Source organism: Ochlerotatus camptorhynchus, unplaced genomic scaffold (genome assembly GCF_037179485.1).
Source record: "Ochlerotatus camptorhynchus isolate MF236.1 unplaced genomic scaffold, CSIRO-AGI_Acam_v1.1 ptg000544l, whole genome shotgun sequence".
In the NCBI taxonomy this organism is placed as follows: Eukaryota; Metazoa; Arthropoda; class Insecta; order Diptera; family Culicidae; genus Ochlerotatus; species Ochlerotatus camptorhynchus.
In genome coordinates, this window is record NW_027041027.1 from 235,499 (window position 1) to 253,029 (window position 17,531).

Here is a 17,531-nt window from a genome sequence, read left to right on the forward strand (position 1 = left end):
TCGAAATACACGGGTGTTCCACGTTTCCGGAAAAGCTTAAACGCGTCGGACTTTTTACGATAAACCTCAGTGCATTGGTGGTCCCACCAAGGGGAAGGAGGTTTCCTTCGCAAAGACGTTCCAGGAACCGGCCGAGTTTGAGCTCGAAGCGCGCTGTCCAAGATCAGATTGGAGAGGAAGTTATATTCCTCCAACGGTGGAAGCCCTTCTACCGACGACACGGCTTCCTCTATCGCGGTCTTGAACGTTGTCCAATCGATATTACGGGTGAGGTCGTACGCGACGTTAACGGATTCCGACGGATTGAACCCACTGGCAATCGAAATTTTGATCGGCAAGTGATCACTACCGTGGGGATCCTGGATCACATTCCACGTGCAATCCAACGATAATGAGTTAGAGCAAAGTGTGAGGTCTAATCTACTTCCATTCAAGGATGGGCCAGCCAAACGTGTTACTTCTCCATTGTTAAGAATTGTCATATTGAAGTTATCACAGAGGTCATATATCAAAGTTGAACGGTTGTCATCATACAGTTCCCCCCAGCCTGTACCGTGGGAATTAAAATCTCCCATAATCAACCGTGGAGCAGGAAGTACTGAACATATATCTGAAAGTTGTTTTCGATTAACAACGGCTCTAGGAGGAATATAAACAGAAGCAATACAAAGGCTCTTACCTTTAATAATAGCCTGACATGCAACAACTTCAATACCTGTAAATTGTGGAAGATTCACTCTATAGAAAGAATGGCATTTTTTGATCCCCAAAAGTACCCCTCCTCCACGCGAATCCTCACGATCCAGTCGAATAATGTTAAAATCATAAAAAGGAAGATCTATATCTGAAGAGAGCCAAGTTTCACAAAGAGCAAATGCATCACAATCATTATTGTGAACTAAAAACTTAAAAGATTCTAATTTAGGAATAAGACTTCGACAATTCCACTGTAGAATAGTGATCAAATCCCCGACCTCGTTTGGAAAATTATCCATCGAAGGAAATGATTGCTGCAATGAGGGGCCACTTCAATGTCAATTGCTTCAAGAGGGTCTTCACAGTAGGAAGCATTGCCAGAACAATGCTTTTGAGAGGATCAGAAATATTCAGGTACTTGAGAATATCGTCCACAATTTTATCAAATGAGAACAACCCAGATGAAGAAGGGGCTTCTGTTCTTAAAAATGGGACATCAGGGGTTTTGGATGTCCCTGGGAGAGGTGGAAAATCCTGGGTATAGTCAGTTCTTCTTAATCCAGGAGGAGTAGAAACTTCCTTTTTTCCACCACTCCTTGATTTGGGCAAGCTGATTTGGGGTTCTTCTTTCTCAACTTTCCGCGAACGGATGCGTTTTCGTTTCCGTGCTGAAAAACAGAAAGAAGTTCCCTCCTCAGCCAAGTCAGAGTCAGTCTCGTCATCTGACAAAAGAGAAAAGGGATTTTTGTCGTTGGTCGATGGCGTGGCCGTCTTAAGCATTTCTGCAAAAGACTGCCGGGAACGTTCCTTAAGTGAGTGTTGTAATTTCTCCCCGCGTTGTTTGTACACCGGGCATGACGAGATACCATGAGGAGTTCCCTTACAGTACACGCATTTTGGTGCGGTAGCTGCACAGGTGTCATCCCCATGCTTCTCTCCGCATTTGGAACAGCGTGCCTTGCTGCCACAGTGGGAGGCCGTATGTCCCAACTGCTTACAGTTTTGGCAGTTCATGACCCGGGGAACGAACAAACGCACAGGTAGTCGAAGTTTTCCCAGCTCGATGTAGTGAGGAAGGGCTGAACCAGAAAAGGTCACACGGAACGAGTCTGTGGGGGTAAAACTCTTTTTATCCTCGCTGACAGATACTGAGCCCAGTTTTTGGACATCCAGTATCTTCACCGGAGGAAGCAAACGGTTCTTGAAACGGCCAACCGCCTGCTTCTCCAAGATCTCGGGGGTCAGACTCGCTTCGGTGACCACACCTTCGATCTCCACATCACGAGCTGGGATGTAAACTCTGTACTCGAGCGTGAAGAGCTGGGAGGCAGCAATCTCGTTAGCCTGCTTCAGGTTAGAGACGGAGACACGAAGTTTATTGTGCCTAACCTTCGTGATTTCAGTCACGGCCGAGTATCGCTTCGTCAGATCATTAGTAATTTGCATTACATTCAAAGGTTTGTTTCTGGGCTGAAAGTAGACAACCCATGGGCCAGTCGAGTCATCTGGATAGGCTCGCGATCGGGGGTTTATCTGAGCCTGTCCTTTGCCAGGCTGAGACGATGAACCAGGGAGAGATGACGTACGTTTTCGACCCTTCTTGCCATCGCGTGGCAAAGTGGTGTCATCTTCCGACAAAACGTCCATTTCGTCTTGCGACAAAATGTCCATTTTGCCGTACTAGTGGGAGCGAAAAACGCTCTACCACTGAAACGATAATCACTCGGACACAATACACAAAAAAAAAAACTACAAACACAGAACACAAACTTAAAATTTAACTGTGGGCGAAAGAGAGAAACAAGAACAAAAACTTATCTGATAATCCTATACTACTACCACCGAGCGTTTAAACGGCAGCAGCGGAGCGACGCGCAGCGTGGATGATCTTCGATCAGCGTGTGCGGGCGGTCTTCGTTGGTGTGTGCTTGTATGAGGGTCGGCACTCAGCTGAACACACGATGATAGATGAGCGGTGTAAATGCGGAGGCAGATGCTGACACTCGATGACGATGATCCGTGTGCAGGTATGCGTTACCACGCACCGATGGTGCGCAAAATGGTTGGCGAATTGGCAATCGTAAAAACAATTTTCCTTCCGATGATGCCGAAAACACACTTTCTTCTCAGAAAAAAACTCACTTTTAGTTAATTATTTAGCTGGGAACTCTAAGCGAGAAAAATTGATAATTTAAATCAAGCGAATAGCGAGCAAACTTCCAAAATAGCGGAGCGCGAACTAAGTCGACCGTACTTCTTGCTAGGACGCAGTGGGATGAGTTTGTTATACACTAGTGGAAATAAATATAAAGACACATAAAAAAGCATGGCGCCTACCAAATATAAGAATCAGAGGAATTCTAAATACAGTCCGCATCGTGCTCTCTTGCCGTGCGGATCTATTTGCTTTTTGCTTAAGGAAGTGTTACTACTACCTAAAGCTACAACAAATTTAAACAGCACTTTTCAGTGCTCAACCTGTAAAAATTTTCTACCTTGTTCAACTCCTCTTATTCCTCTTCGATCCTTGTTTGGACCCTACCCGAGGTAATCCTTCTTGGATATCGATTTGGAACATTCCTCTTCGATCCTTCAGATTCTTATAGTAATCTGCTTGGAAGTCGATTTGGATAAAAAATTTACTGCCGCCATGGCGCCTAAACGCAAAAGAAAGGGGCAAACTCTTGACTCCCCTTCTGAAGAAATTAATTTGAGTAATCAATTTGATTTGCTCACGGATGATGAGAATGATCCATCATCCAAGAAAAATTCTAGTAAACTTTCCCGGCTTAATGCCAAGAAGGAAAAGATTCCCCCTATTGTGATAACCACTACCGATTTCCATGCTCTTCGCATGGAACTTTTGAATTTCGTGAAAGTTAAGTTTTCACTACAAATTGGACGTCGGGGTGAATGCCGTGTATTGGCTGAAACCTTGGACGGCTTTAAATGTCTTCTCAAGTATCTTACTGAGAAGAAGCACAATTTTTTTACTTACGACACCAAAACTGAACGTGTGTTCAAGGTTGTCATGAAAGGACTGCCCAGTGGTGAATCCCTGGATCAGATCAAAAATGAACTGGCAAAATTACTTGGAGTTGTGCCACTCCAAGTAATCAAAATGAAAATGAAATCCCGTCCTGGCGATTCGCGCAACGGGATTTCTAATGATTTTTATTTAGTTCACTTCAAGTCTAGTGAACTAAACAACCTTAAGGCCTTAGAAAAAGCTAGCCTTATGCTCCATGTCCGAGTGAAGTGGGAACACTTCAGGAAGACTGGAGGAAATTTCCAAAACCTCACTCAGTGCCGTAAGTGCCAGGGATGGGGTCACGGAACTAAAAATTGCTACATGCCAGCTAAATGCATGAATTGTGGTGATTCCTCTCACGCAAAGGACGACTGTCCTGTGAAGGAGAATCCTAAGAAATTTAAATGTTCAAATTGTGGTGAAAACCACAAATCCAATTTTTGGGAATGTAAGACTCGCAAAGCGATCCTACAATCTCGTTCTAACCGACAGGTAAGAAACGCTCCACGTTTCCGACCAGGTACAAATTCCTCTGCTGTTAACAACGGTCAGCGAGGAACAAATTCTACATTCGTACCCGTAGGTACAAATATCACCCCTGCTTCAAATGTTTCATCTGTACCTACTCCCCTCGCTGCTAACAATGTTCAGCGAGTTAATGGAGCTACCTATGCTGCTATTGCAGCGGGTAGAAATCAAAATACTAACCAACGTTCTAACGGAAATTTTGACAATTTTGACTTAGGAAGCATTACTGCTCCTAAAATGGAATTTTTACAGAATTCATTAATTGACATGATTTCTGATATGCTTAAATCTAACTCCATGTTTGATGCTATTCAAACTGGAGTAAAATTTGCTAATAATATTGTCATGACTTTAAAATTCAGTAATGGATTTTAAAGCATTAAACATTTTAAATTGGAATGCTCGATCTCTTAAAGATAATGAAGACGAGCTATTTAATTTTTTGAGAGTTCATAACGTGCATATTGCCGTTATAACTGAAACGTTCCTTAAACCTGGCCATAAGGTTAAGAAGGACTCAAATTATTTAATTTATAGAAATGATCGTCTTGATGGACCCTGTGGTGGCGTTGCCATCATTATTCATAGACGAATCAAACACAAAATACTTTCTTCATTTGAAACCAAAGTTTTTGAAACTTTGGGAGTTTCTGTTGAAACAAAATTTGGACAACTTACGTTTATAGCTGCCTATTTGCCATTCCAATGCGTTGGCCAGCAAAAGAATTTTCTCAAGGGTGACCTTCAGAAACTTACCCGTCATAGGTCTAAATTCTTCATTATTGGTGATTTTAATGCAAAACACCGCTCATGGAATAATGCTCAAAGCAATTCCAATGGTAATATTCTGTTTGATGATTGTTCTGCAGGTTATTACACTATTCAATATCCAAACAGCCCAACATGCTTTTCTTCTGCAAGAAATCCCTCAACTATTGATTTGGTCTTAACTGATTCATGTCATCTTTGTAGCCAATTGGTTACCCATGCTGACTTCGGTTCTGATCACCTTCCAGTAACTTTTGAAATATCCCAAGAAATAATTTCTAATCCCAACAGCTTTACTTTCAATTACCATAGGGCTGATTGGGAGCAATATCGAACATTTATGGAATATAACTTCGATCCAAACATTCCTTTGCAAACCAAAGATGAAATTAATTATGCTCTTGAATCTCTGACTACTTCTATAGTTGAAGCAAGAGCTGCCTCAGTTCCAAAATGCGAGGTTAAATTCGATTCAATTATAATAGACGATGATCTTCAGCTCTTGATCCGTCTTAAAAATGTCCGTAGGAGACAATTTCAAAGAACACGCGATCCTGCCATGAAAGTTATCTGGCGGGATTTGCAAAAACAAATTAAAAAGCGATTCTCTGCCCTGAGGAACAAAACTTTTGAAAATAATGTTTCTAAATTAGACCCGAGTTCCAAACCCTTTTGGAAACTCACAAAAATTTTGAAAAAACCTCAAAAGCCAATTCCAGCGCTTAAAGAAGGTGGTAAAATTTTGATCACAAATTTGGAAAAAGCTCAGAAACTTGCTAAGCAATTCGAGAGTTCCCATAATTTCAGTTTGGGTCTTACTAGTCCTATTGAAAATTAGGTTGCTCGGGATTTTCGGAATATTTTCTCTCGGGAAAATATTTTTGATGATTCCTGGGGGACTGATTTGGACGAAGTAAGGTCTATAACTAAAAAATTTCAAAATATGAAAGCTCCAGGTGATGATGGAATTTTCTATATCCTCATCAAAAAACTCCCAGAGAGTACCTTGTCTTTCCTGGTAAAATTATTTAACAGATGTTTCCATTTGGCATACTTTCCTGATAAATGGAAAAATGCAAAAGTTGTTCCAATTTTGAAGCCGGATAAAAATCCAGCTGAAGCTTCTAGCTACCGTCCAATAAGTTTGCTTTCTTCAATAAGTAAACTTTTTGAAAAAATAATTTTGAATAGAATGATGCTTCACATCAATACGAACTCAATTTTTGCAGATGAGCAGTTTGGATTTCGCCATGGGCATTCAACTACTCATCAACTCTTAAGAGTTACCAATTTAATTCGTTCAAACAAATCGGAAGGCCACTCAACTGGAGTTGCTCTTCTAGACATAGAAAAAGCATTCGACAGTGTTTGGCATGAAGGTTTGATTGCTTAATTGAAAAAGTTTAATTTTCCACTTTACATTATGAAATTAGTTCAAAATGATTTAACTGACAGAACTCTGCAGGTAAATTATCAAAATTCCAAATCTAATCGACTACCTGTTAGAGCAGGAGTTCCTCAGGGTAGCATTCTTGGGCCTATATTGTATAACATTTTCACTTCGGACCTCCCTGATTTGCCTCAGGGTTGCCACAAATCTTTGTTCGCTGATGACACAGGCATTTCCGCTAAAGGAAGAAGTCTTCGTGTTATTTGCAGCAGACTTCAGAAAAGTTTAGATATTTTCTCTTCTTATTTACAAAAATGGAAGATTTCTCCCAACGCTTCCAAAACTCAACTTATAATATTTCCACATAAGCCCAGGGCTTCCTTTTTGAAACCTAGTAGTAGTCACATAGTCACTATGAACGGAGTTCCAATTTCCTGGTCAAACCAAGTGAAATATCTTGGATTAATACTTGACCATAAATTAACTTTTAAAGATCACATTGAGGGCATTCAAGCCAAATGTAACAAATATATAAAATGTTTGTATCCTCTTATAAACAGGAAATCCAAACTTTGCCTGACGAATAAACTTCTAATATTTAAACAAGTTTTTAGACCGGCCATGCTTTACGCTGTGCCAATATGGTCTAGTTGTTGCACTACCAGGAAAAAAGCACTTCAAAGGATTCAGAACAAAATTCTGAAGATGATTTTGAAGTTGCCTCCCTGGTACAGTACTACCGAAGTACATAGAATTTCGAATGTTGAGACTTTAGCACAAATGTCCAACAAAATAATTAATAATTTCCGGCAAAAATCGTTACAATCCTCAATTGCAACGATTAATTCCCTTTATACTTAGATAAGATTAGTTTTAGTTTTTAGTTTTAAGATATCAATTGTTATACTGACATGCAGGTTAAAAAACCTGTTTAAAATACTGAATTGCCAAGACAGGAACAATGTAAAAACACTTAGATATATATCATAACAATTAAGGCTGGTAAGTTACTGTAGTAACTGGAGCACCTAGGTTGAAAATGAAATGTAATTTATTTTGAATTTGGAACAAATAAAGAGTTAAAAAAAAAAAGAGGAATTCTAAACCATGTATTTTTGGAAGCCACATTATCATGCTACAATATCACCCATAGAAATAACCAATTACATCATGTACGCAGGGGAAATAAATGGAAATGTGTTTTTCTCCTTCGGAAATAAATATAAGGACGTCATACAAAAATGTATGGGAAACTGGTCATTTTCGAAACATTACCAAGCATGGCAACAGTTCTTGTAGCACCAAAATAACCAAAGAGTTAGTTAAAGTAATAATTAAACTTAATTTCTGAAACATTCTAAGCAGATCCAATCGCTAGAAGTTATCGAAAATTACAAAAAATCATTGGTTGATCAGCGATGATTAATTAGGTGATACATACATTTAGGCGTTTTCCGAGTTAGAATGTGTCTTGAGATGTTCAAACATAACATATTATATTCTATTCTGCCATTTTCCATTAGTTACCGGAACTTTAGATGAAGATGCAGCTGTTCTTACTAACGTTTTGAAAACTTGTACCAATAAATTAGTTGAACAAAAGTATGTTTCTTTGAAAAACTCGAACAGCTGGTACAATTTGGATCTTTTGCGTCTTAAACGTAAGAGGGACAAATGGTACAAAAAGTTTTGTAGATCTAATAGTGATAATCATTGGAATAGGTACACGGTCGTGCGTAATAAATATTCACAATCGATTAAGAAAACTCGATGTGAATATATTCAGAGGAAAATTGATCAGCATCAAAACAAAGAGTTATGGAAAATTTTGAAATCTTTGATGAAGCCTAGTAATTGTAAATCGCGGACCATAACTTTTGATGGCATATTAGAACAGTCAGAACAAGTAATTGCTTCTAAGTTTAATGACTATTTCGTCGAGAGCGTTTCACTGATCAATCAATCTATTGAACTGATCAATGAACCGGACGAAATAAAACAGCCGATTAATAGTAATTGTAGATTTAATGGTTTTCACCCAATTACATTAGATGAACTTAAAAATATTTGCTTTTCATTAGGAAAAACGGCTGAAGTAGATAATGTTAATGCTAGAGTTATTCAAGATTGCTTTCATGTCATTCGACACACTCTGCGGGACCTTATTAATCAATCATTGCAATCTGGGCACGTGCCGCATATTTGGAAAGAATCTTTAGTTGCTCCTATACAACAAGTTGCTGGGACGATTAAAGCCGAAGAGTTTCGTCCCATCAACATGTTGCACACATTAGAGAAAATTTTAGAACTTGTTGTAAAAGGCCAGCTGTTAGAATATTTAAATAGTAACTGTTTGTTGATACCGGAACAATCGGGATACCGGGAAGGCCATTCTTGTGAAACCGCGTTAAACTTAGTGTTAGCTAAATGGAAAGAAAATTTGGAGCATAAAGATACGATTGTTGCTGTGTTTTTGGATCTAAAACGCGCTTTTGAGACAATTTCTAGGCCCTTATTGTTGAGAACAATCAAGCGCTTTGGAATTTCGGGTTCTGCATACAAATGGTTTGAAAGCTATTTATCTGACAGAACACAAAGGACTGTTTTTAATGATTTTGTATCTTGTCCCGTTGAAAATGACCTTGGAGTGCCTCAGGGAAGTGTATTAGGGCCCCTTTTATTTATTATGTATATTAATGACATGAGACGAGTTCTACGGTTTTGTGATATCAATCTTTTTGCTGACGATACTGTGTTATTCATTGCAGCTAAAGATTTAGAAGAAGCCGTTTCACGCTTGAATGAAGATTTGCGTTCTCTAAGTAGATGGTTGAAGTATAAACAATTGAAATTGAATGTAAGTAAAACTAAATTCATGCTAATTTCGCGGAATCGTGTAGATGATGATGTCTCTGTTGTTATTGATGATGAGACACTTGATCGCGTTCAGGAAATTAAATATCTTGGCGTGATTATTGATGACAAACTCAAGTTCAATTCTCATATTGACAATGTCATCAAGAACATTGCCAAGAAGTATGGAATCCTATGTCGCTTGAAAAACGATTTAACTATTGGTAGTAAAATACAGTTATACAAATCAATCATCTCCCCTCATCTAGACTTTTGCCCTTCCATTTTATTTTTGGCCAATGAAACACAAATATCGAGATTACAGCGTTTGCAGAATAAAGTAATGCGTTTGATTTTAAGATGTAATAGATTCACTTCCTCAACTTTTATGCTGGACGCTTTGCAATGGCTGTCAGTGAAGCAAAGAATTGTGTTTTTGACTATGGTGTTCATTTTTAAAGTAGTTAACGGTTTGCTGCCTCGATATTTGTGTGATCGGATTGAAAGAGGAAGTTATTTTCATAGATATAACACTAAAAACGCGGATGAAGTAAGAACACCACATCTTTTGAATAATGCTTCACAAAATTCATTATTTTTCAAAGGTATAAATGTTTTCAATTCGATGCCTAGACACATCAAGCGTGCAACTACACTTACAGAATTCAAGAGACGCTGCATTTCACATGTAAAAGCTGTTTATTGAGCAGTTAAATTTTTATGAATGGATAAATCATGTATCTCGACAAAGTTATCTCTAACGGATTATTTTGTATGGAGACTGTCATAAAGACATTTTAGTAATTGGTGTAGCATATACAAAAAACTACATTGTTTGCCTCGATGGTGATGATGGATTTTTAGTTTTTTTGATTTTGTAGTAGTAATAGTAAAAATAGCTTTGAGTAGTCTACGATGGTTTGAGCCTCGCGCGCGGAATACAGGTATAAATGACTAATACGTGGAAATTGTGGCAAAAGCCTTGAATTAGTAAAGGGTTGGCTGGAAGTCGTTTCCTTGGATATAGTCCTGGCACTGCGGAAGCTTAAACGTGTAAATCCCAGGTCACGTGTAAATGGAAGTATTGTCGAGGACTATACTTGGACTTTTGATAACTAGTTACACCTTTGAATGTTTTTGGTTGATGCCTATAGCATATTTAACAGGACATTTATATCTGTAATTGTAACCAGCTCGATTTTGTTTGCAAACCTGGTTAAAATGTTTATATTTAATTATCTTAAAGATAACTCGTCCAGCTCAAACCTTTGTAGGGGTAAGAGGTGGGACCATCATCATCATCATCATCATCATCATCATAACCTCCAGTTTGAAGAAAATTGTAATATAATTTAAAACAGGTAATTTTTCTCAATTCTGAGAAAAATGTTACTCAACTGTGTATTGTCTTCGATAACCTTGTTGATATTGAGTCATCATCTGCTAAGCGCTCAATTTACAGTGTTCTATTCACCTTGTCACTAGTGGTGCTAGTATCGGGGAATATCGTGTCTTGGGGATAATAGAAGAGTAGACCATATTGTTCATTTAAAATATTTGATTACGCTATCTGTATCTTTTGTTCTTTTTTTTTTCGTTTCACCACTGACGACGAGGATTGCTGGATGTTCAGTCAGATTGAGTTTTAATGCTCTGACTACAGTTGATATTTCACACCATGTTTTCTTTATGTTATGTTCACGACTGTGCTGTTTTGTAATGTTTGCATGTCACAGGCGACGATTCTACCAACTAACTGGTCGTGCTGTTAGCGGCGTCACCCGTCGTTCAGGCGTATTATGTGTACCATGAAGTGAGGGTTCGTCCCGCTCCAATCGGTGAAATTTTTCATTTAAAAGAAAATTTCCCTACTGGTCTACTGGGTGTGTTATTTGTTGTCTAGTGTTAAGTGTGTTCAGTCTGTACAACCTCTGGTTGAAGACGGTGTCAATTGTCTTTTAAATAAATAAATATGAATTAGTCCTGAATAATGCAAATGAGCCATACGAGCTTGACTTGATATTTACCGTTTAATGAAGTCAATCTCATCATCAAGACTCTAGGATGGCTTGAAGCCAGTAAATTTTTATATTTGAAAGTTTTTTATCATATTTTGCTGGGAGGGTTGGAGACACTATAATCAGAAAAGATGGTAACAGATGTACTGTGTATCGTGTAGTAATTTGGTGAAGATTTAATATTAAAGGGCCATTTATACAGTGGAATGGAAAAGCTGCCAAATGTTCCATATAAGAGCTCTCGAATAGTGCAGTTACTGTTTCAGTCCACGCACAATAATTTCTCGGCTGCCAGCTACAAAATTAGTTGGAGGATGGAAGAAGAAGTGAGTGGACTGCGGAATTCCTATATTCTTCTCGCCGATGCACGCCGCCACCTCCACCGCCACCGCGGCACACTTCTACTGTCCTGTGATCTTGTTTGATAGAAGGAATTTGTAATGTCATTAGCCGGCATTCCACTAACTGACTCTTCCCAGAGGCATGCAACTACAGGGTAAGCTCGAGTTTGCTTTACAACTGGCTTTGGGAAAACACAACGGTTTTGAGACCATTCTAGACGTAGAAGCTGGATGACCATTGGATTGGAAAAATTGCGAAGAATCGTTTTAACAGCTAGCACGACATGGTGCAGTTGAACATCATTACCATCGTATTGTTTAGAAGTAATCGGGAGAACTTAGTCAAGCGCCTAGCTCCTTCTTCTCAACTTTTACGCTTCTGTAGCGAACATTTTGCCGACTCTCAACTTAGTGTTCTGTAGATGCACTTCCACAGTTATGCATGATTTTGTATATTGTGTGTCAAGCACAATGATAATCTATACCCAGGAAAGTCGAGCAAATTTTCAAACTCGAAAGATTTCCTCGACCACACCGCCGCTTCCGACTTGTTGCCTTTATTGACTGGAGGCTATCTGAGGTCCCAAAAATGTGTGTACTTAATTCAAATTACGCTGAACGCCAGTTATGTGACCCAAAACATGATGTTATATGTTAGTAAACCATTTCCACGTTATTGTTAATATTTTTACCTTCGTTTTCGTTTGCCCTCTAGGTTAGTAGCAGCAAAAACCGACCGAGCACCATAATAATATATTTTCTTCTCTCTCTATCTTTCTTCCACCCCAAGTTCCCACCATAGCCGACCTTCCCTTACGATGAAGGGTTGGTTCGATGCATTCCGAGACGATGGGGCTCCCACTCTGTACTCGTTCTCAAACCGAACCCCAGTTACCGGCGATGTGTCGATTGTGGCCGTCTGCGTCTTATTTGCCACTATCTATCTGGCATTTCTGGTCATCTTCCCCGGTGTTCGAAAGCAGGTAAGCAACTTCAAACAGCCATCAAATTGCATAACATAGACTTTTATTAGCTGTCTCATTACTAACTGCATGAATACATGCTTGTGTACTCATATGTACCGCATTGAGCATTTGGCACGATCATCTTTGAAAAAAGCCACACGCGGGGATTTGAATATCATTGCATCGCGCTTCGATTCGATTGGAAGGAAAAGACGGTCAACCACCCGATGCAAAAGTGCCACTTTAACGAACAAAAATACCCACTCGTTTCTTACGTGCGTACGATCGCCCATACATATTGGCACAATTACCGCACGTACGATTCAGAACCAATAAGTATCCAATCAAAGCGATCGTAATTGTGGTGATTACAAACATCTCTTCCAAAGAAAAAATAATAATAACCCCACACGACGACGTGCCGGTAGGGTACGAGTTCCATGGCCTTTTTCATAAAAGAGACAAGGCTTATGGGAAAATATATTTGCGTCACAAATCTTTACTTTCTATGGATAGACGTCAAAAATGGGAAAATATTCAATTCTGGGCCATGTTGTGCAGCATTGCTGGTTTAAGTACTGAGCTAGCACTGTTGCTTGTCAAATTTACAAATTAAGAATGAAAAAGCTGTGATCGGGCATTCCTTATTTTCTGTAGAATTTCCCTCACCCAAACACTTACTCAACCAAATGGTATTAGTAAAGTAAGTTAACTAAATGTGTCCATAGCAGGGACCACAGTTCAAATGTAGGGCGAAATGCACCGCGAGGCAAGACGCCCCATTGCCTTTTTAACGAGGATTTCAAGATCTATTGATGATGATGGTCCCACCTCTTACCCCTACAAAGGTTTCAGCTGGACGATTTATCTTTAAGATAATTAAATGTGACATTTTAACCAGGTTGGCAAACAAAATCGAACTGGTTTCAGTAACAGATATAAATTCCCTCTAGAGTTTACAATTGCTTCACAGCTATATAAATGTGGAAAAGCTCAGTCTCGTCCACCTCTTAGTTCGCCTTTTTGTCCACCTTAAATATTCGTAAGTATTACAAGCAATCAAGAGTTAGTGAACAATCAACAAAGCATCCTATTACACTAGCAACCGCGCAATCTGATGCTATCATAATTTTCAGCAATGTCAGGAATGCTCACGAACCTCCAACATTTGCCAGAAAACTTACTACTAATTCAAGGTATCTTCCAAATAAGCTTCAAAATTGCATTTTTTTTTAGAAATATATTAAATTCAGTCCTCTATATCAGTAATACGCGCGCGAGGCTTAAACCTTTGCAGACTACTTTTTTTTTTTAAATAATCTACTATTAAATCAAATATTAAAATTCATCACCAAAATGTTACCATTTTTTGTTAGCTCACTCACTCATGTATCCTGCGCACCTGCAGTGATGCAAAGGGCCAACGTAAAACACGATGTCTCTGAAAGAAAATCTTAATATAAAAAAAGCAGAATGTATGGTGAGACTTCTTATGTGGGTTTGTGTTCATGCAAAACGTTTTGCCAGTGGCGTCTCGTCCATATGTGCACCTCGTGCACTGCACAGTCTCGAATTTTCAAAAAGTAAAAATTATATTTCGTAAAAATTAAGAGGCAAAAATTTAATACTCCATTAAAATCATTTTTGTCCGCCCTATTTATTGGTTTCATATGGATAGTAACTGAATTATCCACCACATCACTGGATAGTAGCTGAATTGTTTACCACATAGCTGCTCAACCTCCGTTTTAACCACCACTGAAAAAAATGTACGTAAAACAGAAGCGAGGCATAGCGATCTTGTTTTCACGTACGGGCACGCTGGGATTTTACAACATGCAGACAACACTCTTTTTGGGCTTCTATGGCGAATGAGCGACACAAAACAAGCAAGGAAAATATGCCTTCGTTCTACCTAAGCCACCGCATGCTAAGTTCTCCCAGTCTGAGGACTTATGCTTGTGCACCAGAAACGCTCGTATTTACAACCAGATCAGTTGTATATGTATTGAAGTCCCGTAAGCATAATTGCCGCTGTGTTAGTGTTTATTTTGTGCACTTCTATCTTTGCACAGTTTAAAGAGAAGAGAATAAATTGGCACGTATAGGCAACGTCGCATTTGAGTTTCTCTCTGAATTGATTGAATCTTGGAGAGCCGTCATTCGTTGTATACCTACCTACAAGCACACATCGAATTTTTAAATTTTTAAATTTTCTCACTACCATGTCTGCAATTCATTCAGTAGCCTCAGCGCATTGATGGAATATTGTTCATGGCATAGTGCAAAATTAAATAGGAATCATGGAACAGGATATTGTTGATGACCTCCTGAAAAGACCGTTTGCCAGAAGATCCATGGAGGAATAAATGCTTATTGCGAGAATGGACGTCCCACGACAACTTGAAAACGACATGTAAAAGAAATGGTAAAATTATAACGCGGAACTTTGCCGAAAATGGACAAGTGGAAATTGTTGGTTGTGTCACATGCTCGAGGAAATTGCGCGGGAAGTGGAGCATTTCGAGGAAATCGCAATTGGCGTCAACTCTACACTACTGCTTAGGAAACGGTGAGTAACGATGACAAATATCATAAACATGAGACTTAAAAGGAAAATCAATGTTTCTATGCAAGAGTAAGCAAAACTGGTAGCAGAACTGTTCCTCATTATCATTTTTTTTATTTTTTAAGCAGGTACCCCCGTCGAAAGATTTGTATCCCATGTTTTTTTATTATGCATCAAAATTGGCTTCTACTGTTACAGACAAAATATAAATAAAATAGGTGCACAACTAGTGAATTTTCTCACGTGACGCCACTGGTTTTGACTAATAGCAGATTTAGGACAGGGAGCACTCGGAACATACCCGGAACAAATGATCAAGTATTTGAATGTTGATGAGATTTTACTTCATATTAAGACTACTTTCCCGCTGCAACCCTGAGCTTGTGTGGCCAATGTATACTTCTAGACCAACAATTGAAGTAGGTGGAACAATCAAACGTAAACAATGCCTTTAATCGCAAATTTCTAGAGTATCAAAACACACCCACGCAAATTAACAATGCCATTCGATAAAGGAAGTTTGCTCTAACAGAAGCTGGTGTTAAATTGTTGGATGTGTTTTGATTCACGAGAAATTTGCGTTTAAACTCATTGTTTTCGTTTGGTTGTTCCGTCTATTTAAAATGTTGGTATAGATTTGTTAATTAAACTTTCAGGTGCAGTGTAGCAACTACTTGTAAAAACCTGGAAATATCAGGGTATTTCAAAAGATCTACAAAATCCTGGAATTATCAGGAAATTGTACCATCAATCAGGGAATGTTTATAAAGAGGTTTATTATAGTCGATGAATCTGTTCATTTGTATGGTGCAAAGTTTTGATGGTTTTGAAAGACCACAAACTTGTATTTTTTCTTTCAGTCAAAAATCTTAATAAATAATCAAGATTTTTCCAAACTAGGCTTAGGCACTAGACTGATGCAAAATTTGAAATTTTCGCTCCACAGTGCTCAAACGGTTTCAAATCAGGTCCTAATTAGCCTCCCAAAATTTAAACTCATTTGGGACGAAACTGACTTGGCACAAACTATTCGAAGTTTACATGGAAATTACTATGGGAAAACCAAACTTTTTGTTCATTGTCTTCTACCCATTTTCCATATAGCTTTTTCGAAAATTTTTATAACTATTCTTACGGGAAATTTAACCTGCAACTTTGCGGAATACCGTTTTTCAGCCAAATGTCAAATTAAATTGTTATTAATTGTTTAAGAGATTGATAATCTTATGGCATGATCAAGCAGCTGTTCTGTGGGCAACACTGCTTTCTGCAGTGTGACATAGTAGCCATGATATCTGTGATCTATTATTCGCACCAGTTGAATGAGCATAATCATAACACATCAGTGACTTGAATCATAAATAACTTTTGTTCCTTACAGTTGATTGAAAAGTGGTTTTCAACAAAGTTGTATATGAGAGAATTTGCTACAATCTCTGCTATCATTTTTAAAAGCATAGTGATGTGGTGAATTGTTAGATAGATATGAACAAAAACATAAGTTTTCCCATAGTAATTCCCATATAAACTTGAAATGGTTTGTGCCAAGTCAGTTTCTTACTAAAGTAGTTCAAATTTCGGGAGGCTAAGCAGGACCCAGTTTGGAACCGTTTAAGCACTGTGGAGCAAAAATTTCAAATTTTGCATCAGTCTATTGGGCACCCATTACTGTTTACGGCAACAGAAAATCAAACGTTAATTTCACTTCGCTGAATGTATTTCAGCTTCAATTTGATAACATTTCCACAACTGAGCAAACATCTTCTTTTTCCTTTATTTAACGTCGGTCTCTGTTCCGCAATCTAGTGCCAATCATCGACGGAAAATCGATTGCCATCCATTGATGGCATTCGAATGTGCAGGAAGGCAGCTTCCACACCTGCGTAGGATATCGCACCCATTCAACACACATGGGCCGGGACCAACGGCTTTACTTCCGTTCCGAAGGAAGACGTGACCAGAGATTTTTATGCCTCAGAAAAATCCCACCGACCTCGGCTGGGATTGAACCCAGACCCATCGGGGTGTTAGAAAGCAGTCAAGCTTACCACGACACCACCGGCGCCGGCAACTGAGCAAACATGTTATGCTAGATTTTTCTTTGAATGAAATATACACACTTCAAATTACGGCTCATTTCGAGTTGCTGATAATAGAACAGCTGGTTAACACGCAGCTTAAATGGAAAGGATGCCGACAATAGTCACACTCACAGTTTTGCACAATTCTGTCGCTTGGGAAGGATAGAGCAGCAAGCAGCAAGTAAATGTAAGCAAACAAACACGGCATATTTATGTGTGCGTGATGCTGTAAAAATGCCAATAGAAGCACGGATGCGGCTTAGATTGACGGAAATACACTAATGCCCCTAT

General features: G+C 38.8%; 1 protein-coding gene across 3 annotated transcripts in view; it reads left to right on the top strand.

The window, feature by feature from the left end:
• mol (dual oxidase maturation factor 1 mol) overlaps positions 1 to 17,531 on the top strand; it is a 210,664-nt gene that overhangs the window by 172,843 nt on the left and 20,290 nt on the right. For all 3 annotated transcript variants that reach the window (XM_065236298.1, XM_065236300.1, XM_065236299.1), the window contains exon 5: positions 12,416 to 12,608. In XM_065236298.1, the coding sequence (XP_065092370.1) occupies positions 12,444 to 12,608 (165 nt within the window). In that variant the 5' untranslated portion in view covers positions 12,416 to 12,443. The remainder of the gene's footprint in view (positions 1 to 12,415; positions 12,609 to 17,531) is intronic.